The following is a 27,672-nucleotide window of genomic DNA, read 5'->3' as shown; positions in this document are numbered from 1 at the left end:
GTGTCATGTTGGCTGGTAGTGGATATCTACTCCAAATAGTCTCATCCCACACATGCTCAGTTGGATTGAGATCTGGTGACTGGGCAGGCCACTGCAGTAAGCTGAATTCACTGTCATGTCCATGGAACCATTCCTGGACAATCCTAGCCTTGTGGCATGGGGCATTATTCTGCTGAAAAAAATGATTCACAGATGGATACACTGCTGCTATGAAGGGATGCACATGATTGGCAATGATCTTCAGATATCCTGTGGCATTCAAACGTTGCTCCACTTTTATCAAGGGGCCCAATGTGTGCCATGAAAACACACCCCACACAATCACAACACAACCACCAGTTTGCTATGTTGACATGCGTCATGATGGATGCATGTATTCTTGTGGTTTTCTCTATACCCTAGTCCGCCCATCAGCGTGAGACAGCAGGAACCGGGATTCATCAGACCAGGCAATGTTTTTTTCAATTCTCCAATGTTTTCATCCCTTAGCCACTGCAATCACAGTTTCTTGTTTTATGCTGAAAGAAGTAGAACTCTGTTAGGTCATCAGCTACCATACCCCATTTGTGTCAAGGTACAACGAGTTGTGCATTCTTTTATGGGTCTTTGACCATCAATGTTGTACTGGACTGTCAGTTGAGTAACTGTAGCCTGTCTGTTACTCTGCACAATTTGTGTCAACCTCCTTTGTCCTATTTCATCAATGACCTGTTTTCGACCTTGTGGACCATTTTTGATACACACGGGAAACTGTTGAGCGTGAAAAATCCTGCAGCTTTGCAGTTCTTGACACACTCAAACCAATGCCCCTGGCACCTACTACCATACCCTGTTCAAATTAACTTAAATATTTTCTCCTGCCCATTCACCCTCTGAAAGGCACATATACACAATCCAATGTCTTAGTTGTCTCAAGGCTTAAAAATCCTACACTGATTGAAGTGGATTGTAGCTTTCACTTGGATTCACCTGGTCAGGAAAGGGCAGGTATTCCTAATGTTTTGTACACTCACTGTATTTAGACTAAGCTTTGTCTGGGCTGCTGCGTGATAGCCAGCTAGCTAAGCTAACTACAAGCTAACTAGGTGGCACATTCCATCATTGGAGACAAAATGCACCCTGGGAATGATAATCATGCTGTAGACGGGGGCAATACAGAAGGTTCAAAATTACAAACGAGGAATCGTGCAGCATGACTAACAAAAACAACAAAACATCAAAATGTTTATCAAATCTTACAGTACAACTTTCGAATTAAAAACAGCTTAATGAGTGAATTTGAGGATGAAACGTCAGTGAGTGAAGTGAATGAAGATCACGTGACTGAGAAAAATATTGCACGGTTGAGGTTGGACAATATTGAAGTGATTGACAATCAGGAGCCTATTGAGAAACAAAAAATGGTTGGAATTGTTGGAAACATTGGACAGTTTGATTAAAGTATTGAACAGTGGAGCTCATACAGAATGGCTTGAATATTTTGTTCTTGCAAATGACATCGATGAGGACAATATTTGTTGTGTACTTTAGGCTCAGTAACTTGAGGACACGATGGGTATAATTATGGGTAAGTTTACTCAGCAAGCTTAGCACTGCATCACAGCATACATCATCAGCACATGCATACTCTTCTTCTACATAACTACATCCTTAGTAGATACTTCTGTTCTGTATGTAATAGGTATGTTATAATGCATGTATGTCTCTAGTGGTAGACTTGAGTAGTGCAGCAGAGCACAACATATTTCCCTCTTGTGAAAGTAAAGAGCTCTCTAAGCATAACCCAAATAAAGCAATTCACAATGCTTGAATTTAACCATTATTATTTTACCAAGCACATAATAATAACAGCACGGTAGCCATAATAACAGTAACATCATAATATCAAATTTACACTTTTAGCAGTTTTCTTTTTACTTACAACCTTCCAGATTTACTGAATATAGTCCTTTAGCCAAGCCGGGCTTCGTCTGACTCTGAGCATCAGTTTGAATAGTCTTTGAGATGCGCATCACTGACACAGTGAGAGATGCGACGCCTTCCGGCAGGTAGGCAAGTGGTTACTTCGGTACTAGTGTACTTCGGTGTACCCTTTTAGACATAAAATGGGAGTTTTACATGCACACAACCTCCCTCTTTGATGATTGTTTTGCCCACCGTTTGGCCACTGTGTTGGATGTCGGAAATATTGTTTCCAAGGCTTTTCCTCTCAGATCGCGGTTTGGAGACAGTCTTTTAAAACGTGGTTCCAACATTCCACCTCGCCATTTGCTCGTTGGTAGTACACAGACACTTTGGAGTGTTTAATGTCTCTGTAATGTAGGAACGAAATCCATTTATCTAAAGTGATGGGCACCATTATCACTTACGATTTCTGTGAAGTTTTCATTGCGACTGAACATATCAGTTAAATACTTACTGACATTCTGGGTAGATTATTAGAACATTAGGTACATTATTCTTAAATATTAAATTATTAACCTATCATCATTAATATAATATTTTATTTACAATGTACAAATAAAACTAACGGTGTCTTTGTCTTTTCTTGTTTTTGGCAAAAAGTAAACAAACTAAAATGCCAGGGAGGAGTTATTGTGACAGGGTTGGACCTAAGTGTTGATTCGTGTTTCCTAGGGGACCCTATAAGCTTTGGCTACATTGCATGTTTTCCCTTAGCTACTTCGTGTAGCGAACATATACTTGCTTCTTTGATTTAGAAGACACTGTTGCACAAACAACATGCTGATTTAGGTCTACACCATTACCGGTATTATCAGGCTGTATTAGCTAGCTATGTTTGCTTTTACTCAGTACATATATTAGCTAGCTAGCTATTAGCATTATCGGTTAACAATTAGCGTCTCACAATATTTAGGGCAACTTGCTAAGAAAAGACGAACTAGCTGTTTGCTGATGTAAGAAACACAAACTAATAGTGTCATTATGGATTTATATTAATAAGCAAAGTGAAAACAGCATTGTTGTCATCAACATTGTTGCAAGTGCATTGACCATTCAGACTGAATGCAAGGGTCTCGTCGTTGAACATCAAATGCGCTCCTTGAGTGAGGGCGTGGATGGGCCTGTGTGGGGAAGTGGTGCAGAGGTGACTCAAGTAGCGAAGTAAACTATAAAAATTGACATTACACTTGGCGTATCACATTTAACAAATCAAACATTCAAATACCGGTATAGAAGGTAGAGTAAAAACCCAAACCGGTCCCTGCATCAATTCAGGTGTATCATAAAATAAGATATACCACCCAGCCCTACTCACAAGGTCCCGTTCACGTGTTCTCAGCTGCAAAACGGGCGTTCTTGGACCTCAAACACCAATTCACTTCCGTCCCAGGCAGTTTGTGGTGGAGGTCGATGCCTCGGACGCCGGAGTGGGGTCCGTCCTGTCCCAGCGTTCCCTGCACTTTCCTCTCCCATTGTCTCAACACCACGGAAAGGAATTACAAAATGCGTAACCAAGAACTACTCGCGGTGACGATGGTGTTGTAGGAGTGGAGGCACTGGTTAGAGGGGAGGAACACCCATTGATAGTATGGACAGATCACAAGAACCTGGAATATCTCCGCACCACCAAGCGCCTCAACTCCAGGCAAGCTCGATGGACCCTGCTATTCACTCGATTCAACTTCACCATCTCCTACCGCCCGGGGTCCTAGAATGTGATGCTCTTTCACGCCTCTCTAGCCCCGCTGCTACACCAATGGACCCCGAGACCATCTTCCCTACCTCTTGTCTCTTGGATGCACTCATCTGGGGTATGGAGAACCAGGTCCGTGAGGCGCAGCGTTCCCAGCCGGTACAAAAACATTTTTGGTGTCCCACCTTGGTTCCTGACGTCTCCACGTTCGTCGCCGCCTGCACCGTGTGTGCCCAGAATAAAACTCTGCGGCAAGCTCTGGCTGGCCTCCTTCAACCTCTTCCCATTTCTTACCACCCCGAATCCCATATATCCCTGGACTACGTCACAGGTCTCACTTCATCAGATGGCAACACCACTATCCTCACTGTGGTGGATAGGTTTTCCAAAACCTCCCATTTCATTCCCCTTCCTTACCCGCAGCCAAGGAAACGGCCCAGCTCATAGTGCAGCACATCTTCTGGATCCATGGACTTCCGGTGGACAAGGTCTCTGACCGCGGTCCTCAGTTCTCGTCCCGGTTCTGGAAGGCGTTCTGAACCCAGATTGGAGGCTGGCCGATGCCCCAATGAAAAGGCTAGACGGGGAGAGCCAATCAGGACCTGGAGACGACCCTTCATTGCCTCGTCTCCGCCAACCCCACCACCTGGAGCCAGCAACTTGTGTGGGTCAAATACACCCAAAACACCCTTCCCTGCTTGGCCACTGGTCTCTCACCATTCAAGTGTTCCATGGGTTATCAGCCTCCACTCTTCCCTGAGCAGGAGGAAGAGGTCAGCATACCCTTGGCCCAGATGTTTGCCCGCCATTGTGGCCTTAGCTGGAAGAGAGCCCGGTCTGGGACCCCAGCTCCCCGCTATCATCTCGGGCAGAGGATATGGCTGTCCACTCGGGATCTGCCCCCCTGGGTGGAGTCCTGCAAACTTTCCCCACGTTTTATCGACCCATCTCTAATGTCTTTGGCCCCTCTGCTGTTCGCCTTCTGTTGCCCTGCACTCTCCGTATATATCCCACTTTCCATGTATCCAGAATTAAACCCTTGTCTCACCACAGCCCTTTGTCTCCTGTTTCCAGGCCCAACCCTCTCGCCCGTCTCATTGAATGGCCATCCAACTTACTACACGGCCTTGAGTGTTCTACCTCGGGGCAGGGGATTCCAGTACCTGGTTGACTGGGAGGGTTATGGCCCGGAGGAGGTGCTGGGTCCCCGCTAGGAACATCCTGGACCCAGCCCTCATCGCTGAGTTCCGCCGCTGGCACCCCGGTCAACCAGGTATGTGCCCGGGTAGGATGCCAGGTGCCGCCCCTGGGGGGTACTGTCACACCCTGATCTGTTTCACCTGTCTTGTTCTTGTCTCTTGTCTCCACCCCCCACCAGGTGTTTCCCATTCGTCCCCATTATCTCCTGTGTATTTATACCTGTGTTTTCTGTTTGTCTGTTGCCAGTTCGTCTTGTGGAAAACAGAAAGGAAAACGCTGCACACTGATACATTGAATGTTAATAATGTGACACTATGTTATACATTTTTTTACCTCCTGTTTCAGGAAGTGATGTCACTGAGTGCTGCCCCTATATATAGGACCCTCCACCCCCACCTGGGATATGGATGCCTGATGAAGACCTCAGGGTCGAAACATTGTAAATGTTATCACCTAGGATCATGAGCAGCAGTGTGCAGTGTTTTCCTTTCTGTTTTCCATTAGTTTACCTATAACTCCAGCACCTGCGGCAAGTACCTGGATGTGCGCATGTCCTTCAGCTTTGCCAGTTCGTCTTGTCCCGTCAAGTCCTACCATCGTGTTTTCCCATTTTTCAAGTTTCTATAGTTGCTGTTTTCTAGTCTTCCCAGTTTTGACCATTCTGCCTGCCCTGACCCTGAGCCGGCATCCCGTTCTCTACCTTTCTGACACTGCCCTGGATTACTGACTTTTGCCTGCCCTTACCCTGAGCCTGCCGTTCTGTACCTTTCTGACTTTGCCCTGTATTTACTGACCTCTGCCTGTCCTTGACCTGCCATTTGCCTGCCCTCTGTTCTGTAAATAAACATCTGTGATTCGAACTGTCTGCATCTGGCTTCCACCGGACCTCTGATGTCCTGATAATAACAGTTAATGATAACTAGGGATGGAGGATAGAGTTAATTCAAGGGATCTCACTCTCTATATATATTTATAAACATTAATGGTGCCCCACCTTTGATTAATTTGGATAAGATAGCCAAATGTATTACAATATATTAGATCAACTAATTATTCCACTAATAAATCAGAAAATTATCTGGAATATCTATAGCCAAAGTTACAACACTTCCTAGCATCTGGCCATAATTTCCTGTAGCATTGATAGCCACCAAGTAGTTGTTGAAGATTTGCAACCACATGGCAGACGGAATCATAGATTGACCAGGGGAGGGCAGGAATGGAGTAGGTAATGATGCTAAAGCTGCCGCATAGGGCCAAAGATATTTAAGTTACTACGCAGCCTACTACAGCCAGACAGACCAAGTAATAAGATGTATGGGGATATTGTGGAAATACTGAACGGACACTTTTCACCTAAACCAGTAGTTATTGCTGGAAAGGTTCCACAGAAGAAATCAAGAAGAGGGAGAATCAGTGACAATGTTTTTCTGCTGCATTAAAGAACCTATCACAGCACTGTGAGATTAATGATGTACTAAATGACACCATTAGAGACAGACTTGTACTCAAAAGAGGCTATTGCCTGAAAGTAATCTGACCTTGGCAAAGCCCATTGAAGTCAGTGTGTCCATGAAAATAGCTGCTGAAGAGGTTCATCAGTTGGGTTGATCAGGACAAGTGCACAGAAGAAATCAAGAAGATTGCTAGTGAGAAGTTGATAGACGTCGTCACAGTCTGCTAGAACCGAGGAGCTCGGTGTTCTACCCCAGAGGAGACAGCATTCCCCAAAGCCCAGAAGACGGTAACCCAGAGGAGGTCTCCTGGAGGAGACCTGGTTCTTTTCTTTTTCTTTAATGTTTTAAAATAAAACACCCTTGAAACTGAGTTATCACACTTGTGTCTGATCTGCGTAAACATTTAGATCAAACCTCCTGGTCTGCCACAATGCGTACAATGAAACATGGAGACACAGGACTACCCCCCATCGTAAAGAAACATGGATAAGTATTTAATGGAGAGTAGGGTAGCATGAAAGACATTACAGTGAAGCTTAGCATTAGCATGAAAGACAATTACAGTGAAGCTTAGCATTAAGCCAGACAGCAAAACAAAGTTCCTGAAAGGACGACCAGTACCATATGTTATCAGACCAAAGGTTGAGGCTGATTTGGACACTTTAGTCAAGAAAAAAGAACTGGAGCCGGTCAGCATGAGTGAATGAGAAACACCCACCGTACCAGTCCTTATGAAGTATGGTGGAATCAAGATATGTGGAGACTTTAACAGAGTTAACCTTGTGTTGTCTGCTGAGCAGCATCTGCTACCACACATCAACAACCTTTTCGCAGGCTTAGCTGGGGGTCAAAAGTTCAGCAAAATTGACCTCTGCCAAGCCTACTTGCAGATGCACGTGGATTAAAAGTCAAAGGAGCTGCTGACTGTCGCGACACAGAAGGGACTCTTTGGGTACTGTCATCTACCGTTTGGAATCACAAATGTGCCAGCGCTGTGCCAGAGGGCGATGGACCAGATCTTGAGTGGATTGCCAAGAGTACAATGTTACCTGGATGACATTCTCATTACTGGGAAAGATGAAGAGGACCATCTCCAGAACTTGGATGTGACCTAACAGAGATTGAAGGACTCATCGTTTGAATACCTTGGACACGTCATCAACGCCACGGGCCTGCAAAAGGCTCCATCCAAGATCAAGGCTATCAGAATGTCATCCATCTACGTTCTTTCCTGGGGTTACTGAATTACTCTGGACACTTTATTCTGAGCTTAGCAACGAAGCTTAAGTCGCTGCATGCCTTTACAGAAAAAAACATGATTTCACATAAGGAAAATCAAATGATTTCACATGAAATTTTACATATGAAATCTTGTGAAATATGTTTTTGGAACACTTCACATGTGATCACATGTTTTCATGTGTATTTTCATGGTATCACATGTTGCTTTACACGTTGTCACATGATATCACATTCATTTCACATGAAGTATCACATTAACTTCACATGAAGTATCACATTAACTTCACATGATATCACAAAACTTCACGTTTTCATGATCACATGAAAACGTGTGACATTCATGGAGCTTTTACATAAGGGATGTCAGGTACTGCCCTGTCAGGACAAAACATGGAAATGGATTGAACAATGCAAGGAAGCATTTGGGAAAACCAAGGAAAAACTTCTGAAATCTGAGGCATTGACACACTTTGACCCATCATTGCCCATCCAACTAGCTTATGATGCTAGTCCATATGGTGTGGGAGCAGTCGTGCCCCATATCATGCCTTCTGGTAAGAGAAGCTTTCACATTGAGGACATTGAAATAAGCAGAAAGTAACTATGCACAGATAGAACGAGAAGCCGTAGGGATTGTTTTTGGAGTATCTGTACAGGAGGAAGTTCCCCCTTCTTACAGATTATCATCTGCTGATGAGCATATTTGGACTACATACTGACATTCTGTCACTTGTTGCAAGTAGAATGCAAAGGTGGGCTTTGTTGTTCTCAGTACACACCTACAACATCAAGTACCGCATGTCAGAACTGTACCGCAATGTAGATGGACTTTCCAGGTTACCACTACCTGTGGTCAAACCAGAGTCACATCAAGTGGACATCTTCTACTTCAGGCAAGTGGAAAATGCACCAGTCACTTCAACACAAGTGCAGAGAAACACCAGAAACAGTGCTATCTGAAGTGATGGACATTATCATCAAAGATAGAGCCGTAGGAGATGGTCCGGAACTGAAACCCTACCTTTCGATGAGAACTGAGCTGTCAGTGCAGTCCGGTTGTTTGCTGTGGGGGAGGAGAGTTACCATTCTGCCTTCGCTGAGGAAACCAGTGTAAAACAGCTACACCCAGGTCATTGTGGGATGGTTTGCATGAAGGAAATTGCACAAAGCTACTTCTGGTGGCCTGGATTAGATGAAAGTATTGAGGAGAAAGTGAAAACATGTTCCTCATGTCAGAAGGTTCGCAACATGCCTCATCTTGCACCTCATCTTGCACCTCTTCATCTGTGGTATTGGCCGGAGGAAGCGTAGCAACAAATACACGTCAACTTCGCAGGTCCATTTGAGGACAGAATGTTGCTCATGGTCGGGGATGCAAATATCAGGTCAATGGCGTATAGCACATCAGGTCTGCACCGTATCATCCATTTACCAATGGACTGGCAGAGAGGTTTGTACAGACCATGAAACATGCCTTAACACTAGAACCGCCATAAGCCAATGTCCCCTGCCATATGATTTTGTATTTTAAATAAATCTGCCATTTTGAAGGCAACGTCCTCCTCCTTTCCTGACTTTTTCTAAATAGTTGTATTTTAAATAGCTCAGTTGTCAGCATTTCTTGATTACAAAGAGAAATATATTTAGAGCATGTTAACCCATTTTTTCACATCTATTCCTAATTTAAGGGGCCATGACAAATGTGCTGCTGGGCGTTAGTACCATGGCGCTAATGTGTCTCTCCTCACTGAATGAATGCCATCAATGGATGAATGGGCGATAGAAACTGATAATCGTACATGTCACTTAATATCGATATTTGAATGAACTGGATAATGAGGGTCGAAGAGGGTGATTTCATTTAGAACAATAGTGTGGCGATGTTGAAGAATTGTGAACACCAAGAAAGCAGCTAATGCTGCCAAGGAGACAGCCAAAGGAACAGAGTGTCGTACTCCTCCTCAGCATTGTGCTCTAAATAACTTAACTTGCTCGTTTTCCTGTCTGTAAAGAGAAGGGTGGACTGAACATTGATCCCGCTGCTCTGATTGAATAGAGCAAAGCTGTCTCTGTTCACTTGTCATGTTTTGGTCTGATCATTTAGAATGCTGCTGCCTCCTGTTAGCCTGCTACTATGATAAATCAATAGGCGAGGACGTTTGCTAGAAAGCTATCAATATGCATAATATCTAACAAGCGACGCGAGAGTAGGGAAGGAAGAAGAAACGCTGATGCGGACTCTGACTGAGTGACAGCAAACTTGTCTGCTCGCTGCAAGTTTTGAGGACAGGACACACAGACACACACACACACAACTCCATGCCCTGCTCCTAATCTGCAGCTTTTTTGGTCCATAAACCTGCAGGGAGATAAGTAGATGTTGGTACAATACATAGGCATAATTAAACACTACATTTAAGTAGTATAGCCAAGTTGTAACACCCATAATACAACACAGTAGGTGAATCTGATACATACTGTAGGTTAAAGGGGATGCCCGACACACGCGTTCTCTAGGGGGTACTTGGAGGCTGAGAAGCCCAGTGGTTCTAGTGCTAAAAGTGTCTCAGGGTCAAGGGACACTGCACCAATGCTTTAACAGCTTCTTGCTATCCTACAGGAACATGCCTCATGCAGCCACCAAGGCTTTGCCTGCATCGAAGCTTTCCCACAAGCTTCAACCTACTCAAACCTCCCAACGCAACGGAGACAGTGCAACGTTAACAGGAGAGCCAAGTCAAACGTTGTGAACTGAGAGCAAAGGGCAGAGCTTTCAATCCTGGAGAAACCGTCTTAGCTAGGAACTACCTCAACGGACCAAAGTGGGATCCTGCCGAGGAGGTCATCTGGTAAAGGCACACAGATCAGTTACTGTTGAGTAAAGCGACATCGACATAATCACCAGTCCACACCAGTAAGTGGTCCAGTACTTTTACTGGGTGACATCCTGACCCAGCAGTTGTCACCTAGGGGCTGATAGTCACCTTCTCAGGACTGTTGTTCATAATGGGGACAATTTAAGCAGGAGGGGAGGAAATGTTCTGTATGGAGGTTGTGCAACAGAGCATAATGAGGGTTCTATGTGTTGAAATGAACACGTTCTAGATAAATGGTTGAAATAATTCCTGTCTCCTGATTATTTAATTGTTATAAAAACGTGGATATGAAACCAATGACTCATAACAATTAAGATTTGGGGCCCTTGTGTAGCACATGGATAAGATTTTCACCTTGAGCCTTTAGCTACTCCTTAACTCCTATAGCTGCTGAGTCTTAGAAAAGCTACTTTAGCTGCTATTAAAATACCTATTTTAATTGGTTGTCTGCTAGCCCAAGCCAGTGAGTCATTGTGCACTGTGCAGAGGCCAGGGCCAGGGACTGTAAGCTTGCTCGCTCATTCTCTACTCTACAGTTGCTCTAGCTCAGAGGTTTTAAAAGCAGTTAACGATGCACTGAACTAGGTTAAACTTAGAGAGGAAATATGCTGAAAAGGGGACATGAAACATCAGGCATGTGTGGGTTACATATGTTAGAGAACTCTTAAAACAGTAATCATTTATATCATTGGTTATCTACGAGCAGAGTTTATCATATGTTGTTCTCTGTGGAATTTGAGGGTGAACTGTGCTTTTGCTTCTACATTTGGCTGTGTGTCTGTCCCCAAAACCTCTTAGAGACATTCGTCCAGGCCAGGATATCTTATGCCATGCTGCTGGGTGCCAGCCTTGCCAGTCTGGGCTTAGGGAAAGAGGTCATGTCTGAGAGGGGTGGGGAGGGGGGGCACTGGTTGGCTGCTTAGATCAGCAGAGATGTGGGCTGTAGAGTGCACCCCCCCCCTGCTCCCCAAGCTGTCTCACAAGTGAACATAAGAGAGAGTGGACGAAAGAGCGAGAGAGGGAGAGAGTGTGCGCGTGTGTGTGTGCTCACTCATTCGTGTATGTGAGAGCGAGAGAAACAGAGAGGCTCAGGCTTTTACTCACGACTAAAGTTGTCCCTCAGACTGTCAGTTTTAATGCAGGCTGCTTTGGACTTCACTTAAGCTCCACTAAAGGGTCATCTCTGCTCCCCCTGTTCATTTGAGACAGACGTCGCAGCTCCACCGCCTTTGATAAGGTCATACAAGGCATTGGCAAGGGCAGTGCATATATGAAAAAACAAGGAAAGATGTGTTGGACAAAGCATTATCTCGTTGGATGCCAACTATAAATTGTAGCCCTTTTCTCTTTGTCCTTTCTGCCTCTCCCTCTTCACGCAATATATTCCCATAGTCTACCTTGTTTCTGTGGTATTTTTTTGCATCTGTGCTTGAGCATTCAGAGAATAGATCTAGTTCTTAGTCCTTTGTCTTGCCTCCCGGTTAGATATACAAACCTGAGATGTTTCAGTCTTGCGGTCCTACCGATGCATCACAAGCTGTGTGAGTGAAACCCTCATTAAATCTCTCGTCAGCCCAACGGCTGTAGATTTGGTGATTAATCCTGTTCCATTGTCCCTCTTACTGATTCTTAAGTCAATACATCTATCTGACACGTTCTCTGGAGGCTAGTCCTCCTCCTTCATCACTCTTCTCAGCACAGGTTCCTGACAGGTGCTCCATTTTCTCCTCCATCTCTTTTCTTTCCGTTTTTTCTACTTCATATCTTGAGTGGCTGGGTGCATGGTGGGGATCATTGTAGACCATACAATACATACGAATTGTATTTTCTGGCATTGGTGATACTGTTTTAAATTTCAGGTGTGCGATTGTAGCTATCATACTCTTGGGAAAGCGTTAGTACTAAAACTCAATCATTTGTGCAGCAGTCAACTGCCTTGACTGTAAGAACAGGAGCAAAAGCAATATGCTTTTATAAATGGTGTTACTGCATTTTGTTTTGGGATGTTATATTCATAATTCAATAGCGGTTGTCTTGAATGTTAACTTCTAAAAGTCTAAGCAGTTGGGGGGGATACTAAGCTAACATATGGAATTGTTTTAAGATGGTCATTACCATGGATCATTTAGCTATTTGATTTAGAATTTTAGGACCGCTTTAGGTATTAAAAAATATTTGTATAAAATATTGAATTTGGCCTTCACTACTATAGCCCATATAAACACATTGAATATCACATTCATAAATGGCAAAAAAGACAGTCAAAGGAATAAGGTTTTGAAGTGTCTGTCCTATATCTAGGATATGTAAAAGAAAACTCGTTTTTTTGGACACATATTACTAACCCTTTATTTTTTTTGGCACAAAACTACCTCCATACTTCCATTCATTTGTATGGGTTACCTTCAAACGAGTCCCGTGGGGCCTGTGGGGGTTGTAGAGCAAAACAGAGAACACCATCGAACACTGCTGTAGCTTGGTCCCTTTCCACCGCAGATGCTGAAGGCTAATGTAGGCGGATGCATGGATTGAGATGCAGCGCATGCAAAAAAACAAACAATATCTCCAGTTTAAACTACTGGGATTTGACGGCATTTTTTGTACTATGTTACTTATATTGACGCACGGGTGCATCAATAGACTGTTATTAAACACACGCTTGTTGGTGACGCATGGTGTGGTTTGAGCTTTTTCATTACTGGTTAAAATTATGGATTTTTACACACCACACACAAACACACACATGTGTACACACACACACACACACACACACACACACACACACACACAGGGCTGGGGAGTAACGGATTAAATGTAATGGTAACTGTAACCCGTTACCAGCAAAAACATTGTAAACAGATTACAGATACTTTTGAAAAACTAGGTGATTACTTCAAGGATTCATTTTAAATTCAGAAAGGATGTTTTAGAAAAATAATCTTTGACACTTCTCTGTTTTCGCAATGACATTCAAATCAGCTTTGAAAAAAGGCGCAAATTGAAGTTTGTCCCACCTCCTGAACGAGTCTGACCACGATGTTGACACACCAAATGTGTTTGATAGATCGCGGGAAAAGCGCAGGAATAGACTTTTGTAGGCTACAGTCCAAGGTATGTCTTCCAATTGTGCGACTGCTGTCTGCTTCCAAAGATGATCCAATTTGAATAAACGCTTGGAGGTAAGGATGACAGCAGTGGTGTCGTCTACGGCGATACGGATATCACTTATTATTGATATCTACATAGCGCATTGATGTGAATCACACTGCTGCTCTCTCATTTAGCTAGTTGCGCCTTACATATTGTGGTTGTTGTGGATGGCTGTTCACAAATCTAAATGTGTATTTGAGCCCAATAATGGTTGAATTCAAGAAGTTTAAACTACCTATCAATCACTGTTTTTGAAACCAGCGGACAGACAGTGAAAAATTCGTTCATGCAACAGCTACATAGTGCGAATCCCAGGCTATGACTTTTATTGCTCAATCTAATTCAAGCTGATAAAATATATATCCATAGGCCTAATGGACACATGCTCAATCTCGCACACGTTTGATAGATTTAACGGGGACATCTTTAATCTCATCATTGAGCTATAAATTATATCTATTTAAATCCATTGATTCTTGAATAATATAATCTATAAATGCCTCATGAGCTTAGTTCAACTGAGAACCCAACACGAGAACCCCAAATATAAGCTTGTTTTTCTCCATTGTTTGTAAACATTGTAAATGTAAACAAACACTGTATAGCCTCATAACATGGTTAAAACAATCATTTTTGATATCATGGATGGTCAGCTTTGTCTATTAATCTGAGAGTGGTTACATTTTCCAGGCTCATCCCTCAGCTTTTTACCAAAACAGAGGCAGTGCGACCATTTTGTTATTGTTTCATCTGTGGATTAGCCTTTAAAAAGCTGCATATTATCAAGATATCAAAGTGTTCCCAACAAAAAGGTAAACAATAGGCCTATAGCAAATGCAGCATATGGAATTCCTTTTCACATGTAAATAGTGCTCAAAGCGTGCCATCCCATGAGTGCAGCATTTATTTTTCAACTCGAATCATTGAGCCCAGTCAGTCCTCCATGACAACAAAATCATAAACAACAGAGTAGGGCTGGCATAATAAATACTTCGTTTTGGGGTTATGCTCAGGTAAAACAATTTGGCTAATGTATAATCTATCCAAGTCCTATTCTTGTAGTTCAATGGGAATAATATTTATTGGATTGACTGTAATTCTGATAAACTTTGGTTTTTAATGTACAGGTATAATTTTTATTTTATTTACTTTTTTGAATTTTACCCCTTTTTCTCCCCAATTTCGTGGTATCCAATTGTTTTAGTAGCTACTATCTTGTCTCATCACTATAACTCCCGTACGGGCTCGGGAGAGACGAAGGTTGAAAGTCATGCGTCCTCCGATACACAACCCAACCAAGGGTTGCTTCTTACCACAGCGCGCATCCAACCCGGAAGCCAGCCGCACCAATGTGTCGGAGGAAACACCGTGCACCTGGCAACCTTGGTTAGTGCGCACTGTGCCCGGCCCGCCACAGGAGTCGCTGGTGCGTGATGAGACAAGGATATCCCTACCGGCCAGGCCCTCCCTAACCCGGACAATGCTAGGCCAATTGTGCGTTGCCCCACGGACCTCCCGGTTGCGACCGGTTATGACAGAGCCTGGGCGCGAACCCAGGGTCTCTGGTGGCACAGCTGGCGCTGCAGTACAGGTATAATTTAATCAAATTATTATATGTAGTAGAAAGCGATGTGTTAGAAGAATCCTACATAACCAACCCATAAAGTAAAATTCAACATCAATATATGGCCAGCTATGTAAACTTTAACATTGATTCATCCTGAAATAGAAATAGAAATACCTCTTAAGGGGAAAGTAACCTAAAAGTAGCTGAATGTAATCAGATTACATTACTGAGTTTTGGCAATCCAAAAGTTACGTTACTGATTACAATTTTGGACAGGTAACTAGTAACTGTAACAGATTACATTTAGAAAGTAACCTACCCAACCCTGCACACACATACACACACAAAAGAAAACACACATGCTGATTCCAACCATCTCTCACCTTCCCTCACCTTACCGCTTTCCCTCCCACCTCACTGAGGAAACAAGCACTGAATGCTAGTTACCATTCAAAGTATATTGAGGCTTATGTGTGTGCTGCGCGCCTGAGTGTGTGTGTGTGTGTGACTGGAGGAGGGAGTTGGAAGGCTGTGATTTGCTCCCGACAGAGAGGAGAGGGATGGAGGGAGGTGCGCATAGGAACGAGAGAGTGAGAGAAAGAGAGCACATTCACAGTCGCTGTCTGGTTTCTTTCCTCAGTACGACTCTGGCAGCTCTCCTCCACAGCAGCAGAAAGACACAGAACCAAAAACAGAACGGTGAAAGATAGACAAGCGAAAGACGGAGAGAAACAAGGTGTGAAAGACAACAGCAGGAGGACAAGCTTTACTCTAAACCTCCCCCTCCAGATGGCACAATGGGAAGAGATTGGGAACCAGTGAAAAGTGGGAGCGAGACAAGACATGTGATCTAGAAGAACAAGGTGTTAAAAGTAGATGCTGAAAACGGTCCTGGACAGATGGACGGATGCGGATCTTCTAAAATAGAGGGGTAGTCACCACTCCATTCTGACAGACAGAAGGGTGCCCATTTTTACACTGGGAGCAACAGGATATTCCTCCCCTTTCCTCTACTGGATAAGACTGTACCTACTGTACCTCTTTCCCTGACAGTGTCATTCTCCTTTTCTCTTTTACCTGGACTTTGGCCTAGTCAGTCAGTCAGTCAGTCAGTCAGTTGTTCATTACATTTTTCTCCTGTTTCTTCATTTCTTTTTGTTCATCTCTCCGGGGCAAGTGACGCAACCGAGAGTGCTTTTTGGAATCTTTGCTGAAGAAGACTGTCCTCTATTGACCCTTTACATTGTGTGTGTTTCTTTGTGTGTGTGTTTATATGAGCACAAGGACGTATGTGTGTGTGAGCCTGTTCCCTTTTTACCTCTTAATTTCCACCCTTTGCACCCATCTGTTTCATGCTGGCTGTCCTTTCACACCTCTGCAAGTGTTGCGCACCATCTGCGAGCGTGTCATTGTGTGTGTGTGTGTTTCGGTGTGAGTGTGTGTACGTATCTGTCACCCGCAGTTACGCCACTGGTCAAAAGTTGGCCAATTGGATCAGAGCCATTTTTGGAGGCAACGTGGCATGCTGTTTTAGCTGGGCAGGAGGGGGACAGAAGGGCCGGCTGTTTAGGGATCAGTTTGAGAGATTCTACTGTGTTCTCCCGATAGGACTCGAAAGACTATCAAACCTCCTGGAGGATCAATTCAATCAGCATCTGATCCAACAAGTGTTAACTGATCACCTGTGGATGGTGTACCTTGGGAATACAGTGAGTGGCAGTGAAGGAATTATCCAATCGGCACATGTTTTATAGATGACCTGTCCGATCATCCATTATTAAAGCCCTGGCACTTTGGGTTTTGCCTGTGAGGTGTTGATCAGATTCCGGATTACCTGATGTGTGTGTGTAGAGGATATAGCTTGATGATCTCTGGCACCGTGGCCGTCTGCTTCCTGTGCCGGTCTTCTTGGAACTGTCACTCAACTGCTTGGCCCTCAGTCTCTCTATTGTACCTAGGAGCTGCCAACACAGACTGACAGACATTTTTTTTATTTTTCTCGGCCATGCTGTACTGTGTAACTCTCTGAACGAAAGAAGACATTTTGCGAAGAAAGAAAGGACGTCCTGACTCTGTCCTGTGTGTACCGTTCTGTGTCCACACTAACGGACTGCCTAAACTGAGGCAATTGGCCTCTAGTCCCGTGCTACCTACTGTGTTTCATCACCCCCAGGGGCCATGATTGGTGTCAACAGCCTGCACTCGGCGGGGCGCCTGCGCTCACGATCCCTGTGCTCGGTCCGCTATGGGCGAGACTTCCGAATGATTGACCCATTCCGCTACCCCCGAACCCCCCGCTCACGCTCCCTGAAGCCCCTTATGTTCCCAGACCTGCTGGGCAAGGCCCAGGATGGACAGAACCACCCGCAGGCTCGCAAGAGGAAGAAGGTACAATGTGCCACCCGGGTAAGACTCCAACTAACATAGCCCAACCTGGTGTGGACCATGTTTCACTGTTCAACACTTACTTTGGTTGTGTTTGCATGGGTTAAAGTGAGTGGGGTTGGGTCTTAAGCATTCGGAATCATAGGGTTTTCTTATTTCTGATTACATTGTGCACTGCTGTCAACATAATGTAAAATGCTATGCCTAGTACTTTACATACTATAAGTGTGTGGAATTTAGGGAAATAGACAATCATAGACAATGCAACCTTGTACATCCACAGATGCATTCATTTCTATATACAGTTTATGGACCAAATGTGGTTGTCAATAATTTGTTAGTTGAGTACATTGCAGTTTAGGTGTTCACCAGGCTGACAGGCCCTTCCGTAACCTAGGCTACCGCATGTTGTGTATAGTAACCGGTGCTAACACCAGCCCTCAAGGCTAACTCTCATTTGCTGCCCTGGTGCCGTGCGTGTGACGCTGACGTAGCTCGTAGGTGAAGAACATCCATCTTGATCTGAATGAGGCCAGTTGCTCCTAATGGCACTCATTACGCCTCTCCCACCACTCCTCACCCTCTCTCTGCATTTGCTTTTTATTTTGTTTGTGTTTTCGATCATTTTGTGCCCAATAGAAATTAATGATAAATTATGTATTGTGCCAGTTTGGAGTTACTTTGATTGAAAATAAGAATAGAAAATGTTTCTAAATATTTCTACATTAATGTAGATTCTATCATGATTAAAGTCCTAAATTAATCGTGAATAATGATGAGTGACGCACAAATATCATACACCCAAGGCATGCTAACCTCTCACCATTCCAATAACAGGGGAGGTTAGCATTTTGGGGGGAGTATGATACCTGTAACTTTCTCACTAATCATTATTCACAATTCATTCAGGATTATTCGTAATCATGGTATTATCCACATTTGCGTAGAAATGTTTACAAAAAGTGCTGTAATTTCTAAACGGTTCACCCGTAGTCATAGTCATTGTATAATTTCAAATCCAAAGTGTTGGAGTACAGAGCCAAAACAACAAATAATGTGTCACTGTCCCAATAGTTCACTGTGAAAAGTATGTCTGAGATATGAGATATACAGCTTACTTCTTATGTTAGTATGTTGTGCTTTTGGTTCAATTTGCCTGGTTTTCCAATCAGAAACAAATGAACAGGAATTGTAATTACATTTAAGTGTATATATGTAGAAACCAATAATTGACTAAAACATAACCATGAATCCCAAGGTAATGAGATTTCTCAATGAGCCACTATAGCTGTCGTCACTGTTGCTACTAGCAACAGCAGATCAATCCATCTGTTTTTCAGGTTCACAAATTCACCCCCAGATTTTATGTTGAAGAGTTTTGTGCTACAAAAGATTGCATGTAAATGAGACTTTGAAATGTGCCAACACCGGCTTCTCACAAAGATGGCCCGTATCTGCGCTGAATATTAATATTCATGAAGCTTGGAACACAGTTTGATTTTCAATTTGATACAGTTTGTCTCCATAGCAATGGGAAATTTGAGTCGGCCCAGAACCGAAAGTCTACATGGTCTGGCTGCTCATGAATACTCATAAACTGACATTCAAGTATTTCAGTTAGGGACAGTTTAATAGGGAACTTAGAACACTTGTTTTATTGGACACACTGCATCAAACACATTGTTCATTTTAATGGGTTTGACTGAGAAACCACACCCCAATATTATTTCTAGAATAGTTGGTGAATTCCAACGCCAACAGTCAATCAACTCGAACGATTCAATTGAATTGAACATCATCAGCATCAGTTTCTTAATCAGACAGAATGTATTAATAAATAAAGCCAACACTGATTTAAATGGCAGATAAGACCTACTACCCATGACAGCCATTTGTCCTGTCCTTTGTCCTGGTGTTAGAAGTGGGATCCGAACCCACTATGTATTGATAATTGTATATATTTTGAAAAACATTTTGCATTTTTAATTTGACCCCTTTTTCTCCCCAATTTCGTGGTATCCAATTGTTGTAGTAGCCAGCGTCCCTGGGTTCGCGCCCAGGCTCTGTTGTCTCATCGCTACAACTCCCGTACGGGCTCGGGAGAGACGAAGGTTGAAAGTCATGCCGATACACAACCCAAACAAGCCACACTGCTTCTTAACACAGTGCGCATCCAACCCGGAAGCCAGCCGCACCAATGCGCCGGAGGAAACACCGTGCACCTGGCCACCTTGGCTAGCGCACACTGCGCCCAGCCCGCCACAGGAGTCGCTAGTGCGCAATGAGACAAGGACACCCCTACCGACCAAGCCCTCCCTAACCCGGGCGACGCTAGGCCAATTGTGCGTCGCCCCACGGACCTCCCGGTCGCGGCCGGTTACGACAGAGCCTGGGCGCGAACCCAGGGACTCTGATGGCACAGCTGGCGCTGCAGTACAGCGCCCTTAACCACTGCGCCACCTGGGAGGCCCCACCATTGTATATTTTCCCCGAATTCAGAGGATGTGGGAGGGACAGTAGTGGTGATGATGTACTTCCTGCTAAAGTCCTCTCCATCATGTCAGCTGTCACAGTTGTCCACCAGTCCCATCCCTGCATTGATATGAATTTACCATCAGGGGCTGATAGCTCTGCACTCCACTACCTCTACAGTCCTTTCACAGAACCTCAGTGCTAAACGGTTGATCATATTCCGCTGGCATATCCCATTGTCACTAAACGTGCTGGATTTGAATAGGAATGTCTAAATCGCTTGGCTGTCACACTAGATTTATGGGAGAGCGAAGCAAAATGCAGACACTCTCCAAAAGCCTGTTGCATTTATCAATGAGGATGCACACAGAAACACTTGGTTTTTCTTAAAAATCCTATTTTGCCTGCTGCGTTACTCAACAGACTCACTTTAATTGAGTGCTCAAACTTAATTTTGCCGTATGACAAAGAGGATTCTTGAAAGGAAGGCGGAGCCAAAACTATTGATTGATTGGTGATTAACTGGCTTTACGACTAAATAGTTTATTGATTGATGGATTCAGCCATTAGTTTCTACCAGGTGAATCTGTGTACTATTTGTCATTATTATCTAACTGGTGTATTACTCTGTTTTTCTTGCACAGGCCCTGTACAACTCAATCAAGAATGAGAAGCTTCAATGGACAATGTGAGTTCCACTTCAATGCCTGCATGCCTTGTTATCTACAGTACCAGTTTGGACACACCTACTCATTCAGGGCTTTGTTAATTAAAATGTGAATTAAAATGCATTCCAGGTGACTAACTCATGAAGCTGGTTGAGAGAATGCCAAGAGTGTGCCAGCTGTCATCAAGGCAAAGGGTGGCTACTTTGAATAATATCAAATATAACACTTTTTTAGTTACTACATGATTCCATATGTATTATATCATAGTTTTGATGTCTTCACTATCATTATGCAATGTAGAAAATAGTAAAAATAAAGAAAAACCATGGAATGAGTAGGTGTGTCCAAACTTTTGACTGGTACATACAGTATTTGTGCATTTAGGTGTATTTTGAGTGTGTGAATGGGTATGTCTGTGTATGTCTGTGTTCTGACACACACACACACACACACACACACACACACACACACACACACACACACACACACACACACACACACACACACACACACACACACACACACACACACACACACACACACACACACACACACACACAGTACACCCAGAGTCCACACACACTTAAATAGTATTTGGACAGTGAAGAGTATTGATAGATTTGTTATAGCATCCTTATTAATGATGTGCATGTTGTCGGGTTGTGGTGGAAACATTTGTGTGTCAAGGGTTGCTATTCTGGATCTCAGCCCACTGTGATTCAGATATGCCAATTCAGTTGCTGGCTTTCCAAGCTTTGTTGCCATAGTTACAGCACCATGGCTACAGCTCCATAGCTACCATTCTGCTCTTGCCTCTGTGTTCCAGCGCAAGCATAAACACGTACTTCTGAACACACACACTCGCGCACATGCACACACCTATCATTCCATTAAAGGGTCCTTGTTGCATCCTGTACAAAGGTATGACCACAGCCTCCCACTAACTTCCCCAAAATAGCAGCAATCCTGGAGTAGCTGACTGAAATGTGGTCAAAGAAACAGGTCTGGGAACAGATCTACAAAGAGAGAGGCAATCCAGTTCAAACATCTCTATAGAAACAGACTGCCAATTAAAATACATGGCCAAGATGCCAGGGACAAGAGGCCGACGATAGAGTAGTCATTTTTAGAAACATCCATACAGATACTGTAGTAGGCACATAAACCCTTGAATACATGAATGCATAAACTATCACCATTGAACATGTGTACATGTGATTACACAAACACGGATAGATTTGCTGCACCACTAGATAGCCGACAGACAGAGAGAGAGACAGCACACATACCCACTCTTGCCAATGCAGGTGGATGCGCCCACATGTTCTGCGCACACGCACAATCAAACACATATTTCCTCATTCAGCACGGGAGTGGGCGTGGGGAGAAGCTCTGGGGGTTCAGAGAGAAAGGAGGGTGGGCATCATGTTCCCCATAGAAAGAGAGAGAGAGGAAGGGATAGAGAGAGAGATTGAGGGAAACATAGAAAATAATAAAAGTGAATGGAGAGGAAGTAGAGAGAGAATACAGAAGGGGAGAGAGAAGGAGATGGAGAGAGAGAGGGAGAGAGATAGAGGGAGAGAGAGGGGAAGAACAATATAATAGAAGAGGAAATAGAGAGAAAGGGAAACAAGGCCCATCTGCTAATCTTGCTCTCCTCCCTTATTGACTCAAATCTAGGGTTGCAAGGGGAGAGTATATTACTGGAAACTTTAAGTTTACCAGTAAATTAACAGAAATTTGGAAACTTTCAAGGAATATACGGAATTTTAGTGTCCTTTTTGGGTACTTCAGATTATGTCTGTAATTAACTCTAGCCCTCTGTGTGGTCTTATCACATGTAAAATATATATTTTTCAATCTAATAAGATTATATAAAACAATATAGAATGACAAAACTGTAAAACATTATCCTAAATATAAACGATCAACACCATTCGTGTTTAATATGAGGGTTTCAGCATGAAATAACCTTTATATATTTGACACACTTTGGTTTATTTAACTAGGCAAGTCAGTTGACCTGTCTGGGAACAGGGCACCCCTCGCCAACAGCCAGTGAAATTGCAGGGCGCCAAATTCAAACAACAGAAATCTCAAAATTAAATTTCTCTAAATCAAGTATTAGGCACCATTTTAAAGATCAAAGTCTCGTTAATCCAGCCACAAATCAAATCAAATCCAATTTTATTTGTCACATACACATGGTTAGCAGATGTTAATGCGAGTGTAGCGAAATGCTTGTGCTTCTAGTTCCGACAATGCAGTGATAACCAAGAAGTAATCTAACTAACAATTCCAAAACTACTGTCTTATACACAGTGTAAGGGGATAAAGAATATGTACATAAGGATATATGAATGAGTGATGGTACAGAGCAGCATACAGTAGATGGTATCGAGTACAGTATATACATATGAGATGAGTATGTAGACAAAGTAAACAAAGTGGCATAGTTAAAGTGGCTAGTGATACATGTATTACATAAGGATGCAGTCGATGATGTAGAGTACAGTATATACGTATGCATATGAGATTAATAATGTAGGGTAAGTAACATTATATAAGGTAGCATTGTTTAAAGTGGCTAGTGATATATTTACATCATTTCCCATCAATTCCCATTATTAAAGTGGCTGGAGTTGGGTCAGTGTCAATGACAGTGTGTTGGCAGCAGCCACTCAATGTTAGTGGTGGCTGTTTAACAGTCTGATGGCCTTGAGATAGAAGCTGTTTTTCAGTCTCTCGGTCCCAGCTTTGATGCACCTGTACTGACCTCGCCTTCTGGATGATAGCGGGGTGTACAGGCAGTAGTTCGGGTGGTTGATGTCCTTGATGATCTTTATGGCCTTCCTGTAACATCGGGTGGTGTAGGTGTCCTGGAGGGCAGGTAGTTTGCCCCCGGTGATGCGTTGTGCAGACCTCACTACCCTCTGGAGAGCCTTGCGGTTGAGGGCGGAGCAGTTGCCGTACCAGGCGGTGATACAGCCCGCCAGGATGCTCTCGATTGTGCATCTGTAGAAGTTTGTGAGTGCTTTTGGTGACAAGCCAAATTTCTTCAGCCTCCTGAGGTTGAAGAGGCGCTGCTGCGCCTTCTTCACGACGCTGTCAGTGTGAGTGGACCAATTCAGTTTGTCTGTGATGTGTATGCCGAGGAACTTAAAACTTGCTACCCTCTCCACTACTGTTCCATCGATGTGGATAGGGGCGTGTTCCCTCTGCTGTTTCCTGAAGTCCACAATCATCTCCTTAGTTTTGTTGACGTTGAGTGTGAGGTTATTTTCCTGACACACTCCGAGGGCCCTCACCTCCTCCCTGTAGGCCGTCTCGTCGTTGTTGGTAATCAAGCCTACCACTGTTGTGTCGTCTGCAAACTTGATGATTGAGTTGGAGCGTGCGTGGCCACGCAGTCGTGGGTGAACAGGGAGTACAGGAGAGGGCTCAGAACGCACCCTTGTGGGGCCCCGTGTTGAGGATCAGCGGGGAGGAGATGTTGTTGCCTACCCTCACCACCTGGGGGCGGCCCGTCAGGAAGTCCAGTACCCAGTTGCACAGGGCGGGGTCGAGACCCAGGGTCTCGAGCTTGATGACGAGCTTGGAGGGTACTATGGTGTTGAATGCCGAGCTGTAGTCGATGAACAGCATTCTCACATAGGTATTCCTCTTGTCCAGGTGGGTTAGGGCAGTGTGCAGTGTGGTTGAGATTGCATCGTCTGTGGACCTATTTGGGCGGTAAGCAAATTGGAGTGGGTCTAGGGTGTCAGGTAGGGTGGAGGTGATATGGTCCTTGACTAGTCTCTCAAAGCACTTCATGATGACGGAAGTGAGTGCTACGGGGCGGTAGTCGTTTAGCTCAGTTACCTTAGCTTTCTTGGGAACAGGAACAATGGTGGCCCTCTTGAAGCATGTGGGAACAGCAGACTGGTATAGGGATTGATTGAATATGTCCGTAAACACACCGGCCAGCTGGTCTGCGCATGCTCTGAGGGCGCGGCTGGGGATGCCGTCTGGGACTGCAGCCTTGCGAGGGTTAACACGTTTAAATGTCTTACTCACCTCGGCTGCAGTGAAGGAGAGACCGCATGTTTTCGTTGCAGGCCGTGTCAGTGGCACTGTATTGTCCTCAAAGCGGGCAAAAAAGTTATTTAGTCTGCCTGGGAGCAAGACATCCTGGTCCGTGACTGGGCTGGGTTTCTTCTTGTAGTCCGTGATTGACTGGAGACCCTGCCACATGCCTCTTGTGTCTGAGCCATTGAATTGAGATTCCACTTTGTCTCTGTACTGACGCTTCTCTTGTTTAATAGCCTTGCGGAGGGAATAGCTGCACTGTTTGTATTCGGTCATGTTGCCAGACACCTTGCCCTGATTAAAAGCAGTGGTTCGCGCTTTCAGTTTCACGCGAATGGTGCCATCAATCCACGGTTTCTGGTTAGGGAATGTTTTTATCGTTGCTATGGGAACGACATCTTCGACTCACGTTCTAATGAACTCGCACACCGAATCAACGTATTCGTCAATATTTTTATCTGACGCAATACGAAACATGTCCCAGTCCACGTGATGGAAGCAGTCTTGGAGTGTGGAGTCAGCTTGGTCTGACCAGCGTTGGACAGACCTCAGCGTGGGAGCCTCTTGTTTGAGTTTCTGCCTGTAGGCAGGGATCAGCAAAATGGAGTCGTGGTCAGCTTTTCCGAAAGGGGGGCGGGGCAGGGCCTTATATGCGTCGCGGAAGTTAGAGTAACAATGATCCAAGGTTTTACCACCCCTGGTTGCGCAATCGATATGCTGATAAAATTTAGGGAGTCTTGTTTTCAGATTAGCTTTGTTAAAATCCCCAGCTACAATGAATGCAGCCTCCGGATAAATGGTTTCCAGTTTGCAAAGAGTTAAATAAAGTTCGTTCAGAGCCATCGATGTGTCTGCTTGCGGCTGTGATTATAATCGAAGAGAATTCTCTTGGAAGATAATGCGGTCTACATTTGATTGTGAGGAATTCTAAATCAGGTGAACAGAAGGATTTGAGTTCCTGTATGTTTCCTTCATCACACCATGTCTCGTTAGTCATGAGGCATACGCCCCCGCCACTCTTCTTACCAGAAAGATGTTTGTTTCTGTCGGCGCGATGCGTGGAGAAACCCGTTGGCTGCACCGCATCGGATAGCGTCTTCCCAGTGAGCCATGTTTCCGTGAAGCAGAGAACGTTGCAGTCTCTGATGTCCCTCTGGAATGCCACCCTTGCTCGGATTTCGTCAACCTTGTTGTCAAGAGACTGGACATTGGCAAGAAGAATGCTGGGGAGTGGTGCGCAATGTGCCTGTGTCCTGAGTCTGACCAGAAGACCGCCTCGTTTCCCTCTTTTTCGGAGTCGTTTTCTTGGGTCGCTGCATGCGATCCATTCCGTTGTCCTGTTTGTAAGGCAGAACACAGGATCCGCGTCGCGGAAAACATATTCTTGGTCGTACTGATGGTGAGTTGACGCTGATCTTATATTCAGTAGTTCTTCTCGACTGTATGTAATGAAACCTAAGATGACCTGGGGTACTAATGTAAGAAATAACACGTAAAAAAAACAAAAAACTGCATAGTTTCCTAGGAACGCGAAGCGAGGCGGCCATCTCTGTCGGCGCCGGAAGTGTGTGATTTCAAAAAAGCTTTACAGCGAAAGCACCACAAAAGATTATCTTAGGTCACCACCAAGTCACAGAAAAACACAGCCATTTTTCCAGCCAAAGAGAGGAGTCACAAAAAGCAGAAATATAGATAAAATGAATCACTAACCTTTGATGATCTTCATCAGATGACACTCATAGGACTTCGTGTTACACAATACATGTATGTTTTGTTTGATAAAGTGCATATTTATATCCAAAAATCTAATTTTACATTGGTGTGTTATGTTCAGTAGTTCCAAAACATGCAGTGATTTTGGAGAGAGCCACATCAATTCACAGAAATACTCATCATAAACATTGATAATAGATACAACTATTATACATGGAACTTTAGATAAACTTCTCCTTAATGCAACCGCTATGTCAGATTTCAAAAAAACTTTACAGAAAAAGCACACCAATGCAATAATCTGAGTACAGCGTTTAGTGCCCAAACAAGCCAAAAAGATATCCGCCATCTTGTGTAATCAACATTAGTCAGAAATAGCATTATAAATATTCACTTACCTTTGATGATCTTCATCAGAATGCACTCCCAGGAATCCCAGTTCCACAATAAATGTTTGATTCGTTTGATAAAGTTCATCATTTATGTCCATATACCTCCTTTTGTTAGGGCGTTTGGTAAACAAATCCAAACGCGCGTGCAAGTCCAGCGGAAAGGTCAGACGAAAAGTCCAAAAGTTATATTACTGGTCATAGAAACATATCAAACGAAGTATAGAAACAATGTTTAGGATGTTTTGAACATAAATCTTCAATAATGTCCCAACCAGAGAATTCCTTTGTCTATATAGAAAAGCAATGGAACGCAAGGTAACTCTCACATGACCGCGCCTCACGAGCTTGTGGCTGCTGGGCAGACCTCTGACTCATTCCCCTCTCATTCAGCCCCCCTTCACAGTAGAAGCCTGAAACAATGTTCTAAAGACTGTTGACATCTTCTGGAAGCCTGAGGAAGTGCAAGATGACCAATATCCCACTGTATCTTCAATAGGGGCTGAGTTGAAAAACGACCGACCTCAGATTTCCCACTTCCTGGTTGGATTTTTTATCAGGTTTTTGCCTTTCTCAGGTTTTTGCCTTACATGAGTTCTGTTATACTCACAGACATCATTCAAACAGTTGTAGAAACTTCAGTGTTTTCTATCCAATACTACTAATAATATGCATATATTAGCATCTGGGACTGAGTAGCAGGCAGTTTACTCTGGGCACGCTTTTCATCCAAAAGTGAAAATGCTGCCCCCTAGCCCAAACAGGATTTAAGAACAAATTATTATTTACAATGACAGCCTACCGGGGAACAGTTGATTAACTGCCTT

General features: G+C 43.9%; 1 protein-coding gene across 2 annotated transcripts in view; it reads left to right on the top strand.

Moving 5' to 3' along the window:
* The window catches only part of LOC118357675 (uncharacterized), a 113,382-nt gene that overhangs the window by 74,067 nt on the left and 11,643 nt on the right, over nucleotides 1–27,672 (top strand). For both annotated transcript variants that reach the window (XM_035735037.2, XM_035735036.2), the window contains exon 11: nucleotides 20,652–20,695. In XM_035735037.2, the coding sequence (XP_035590930.1) occupies nucleotides 20,652–20,695 (44 nt within the window). The remainder of the gene's footprint in view (nucleotides 1–20,651; nucleotides 20,696–27,672) is intronic.

This window comes from Oncorhynchus keta, chromosome 24, assembly GCF_023373465.1.
Source record: "Oncorhynchus keta strain PuntledgeMale-10-30-2019 chromosome 24, Oket_V2, whole genome shotgun sequence".
In the NCBI taxonomy this organism is placed as follows: Eukaryota; Metazoa; Chordata; class Actinopteri; order Salmoniformes; family Salmonidae; genus Oncorhynchus; species Oncorhynchus keta.
This window is presented reverse-complemented; position numbering and strand designations above follow the sequence as displayed.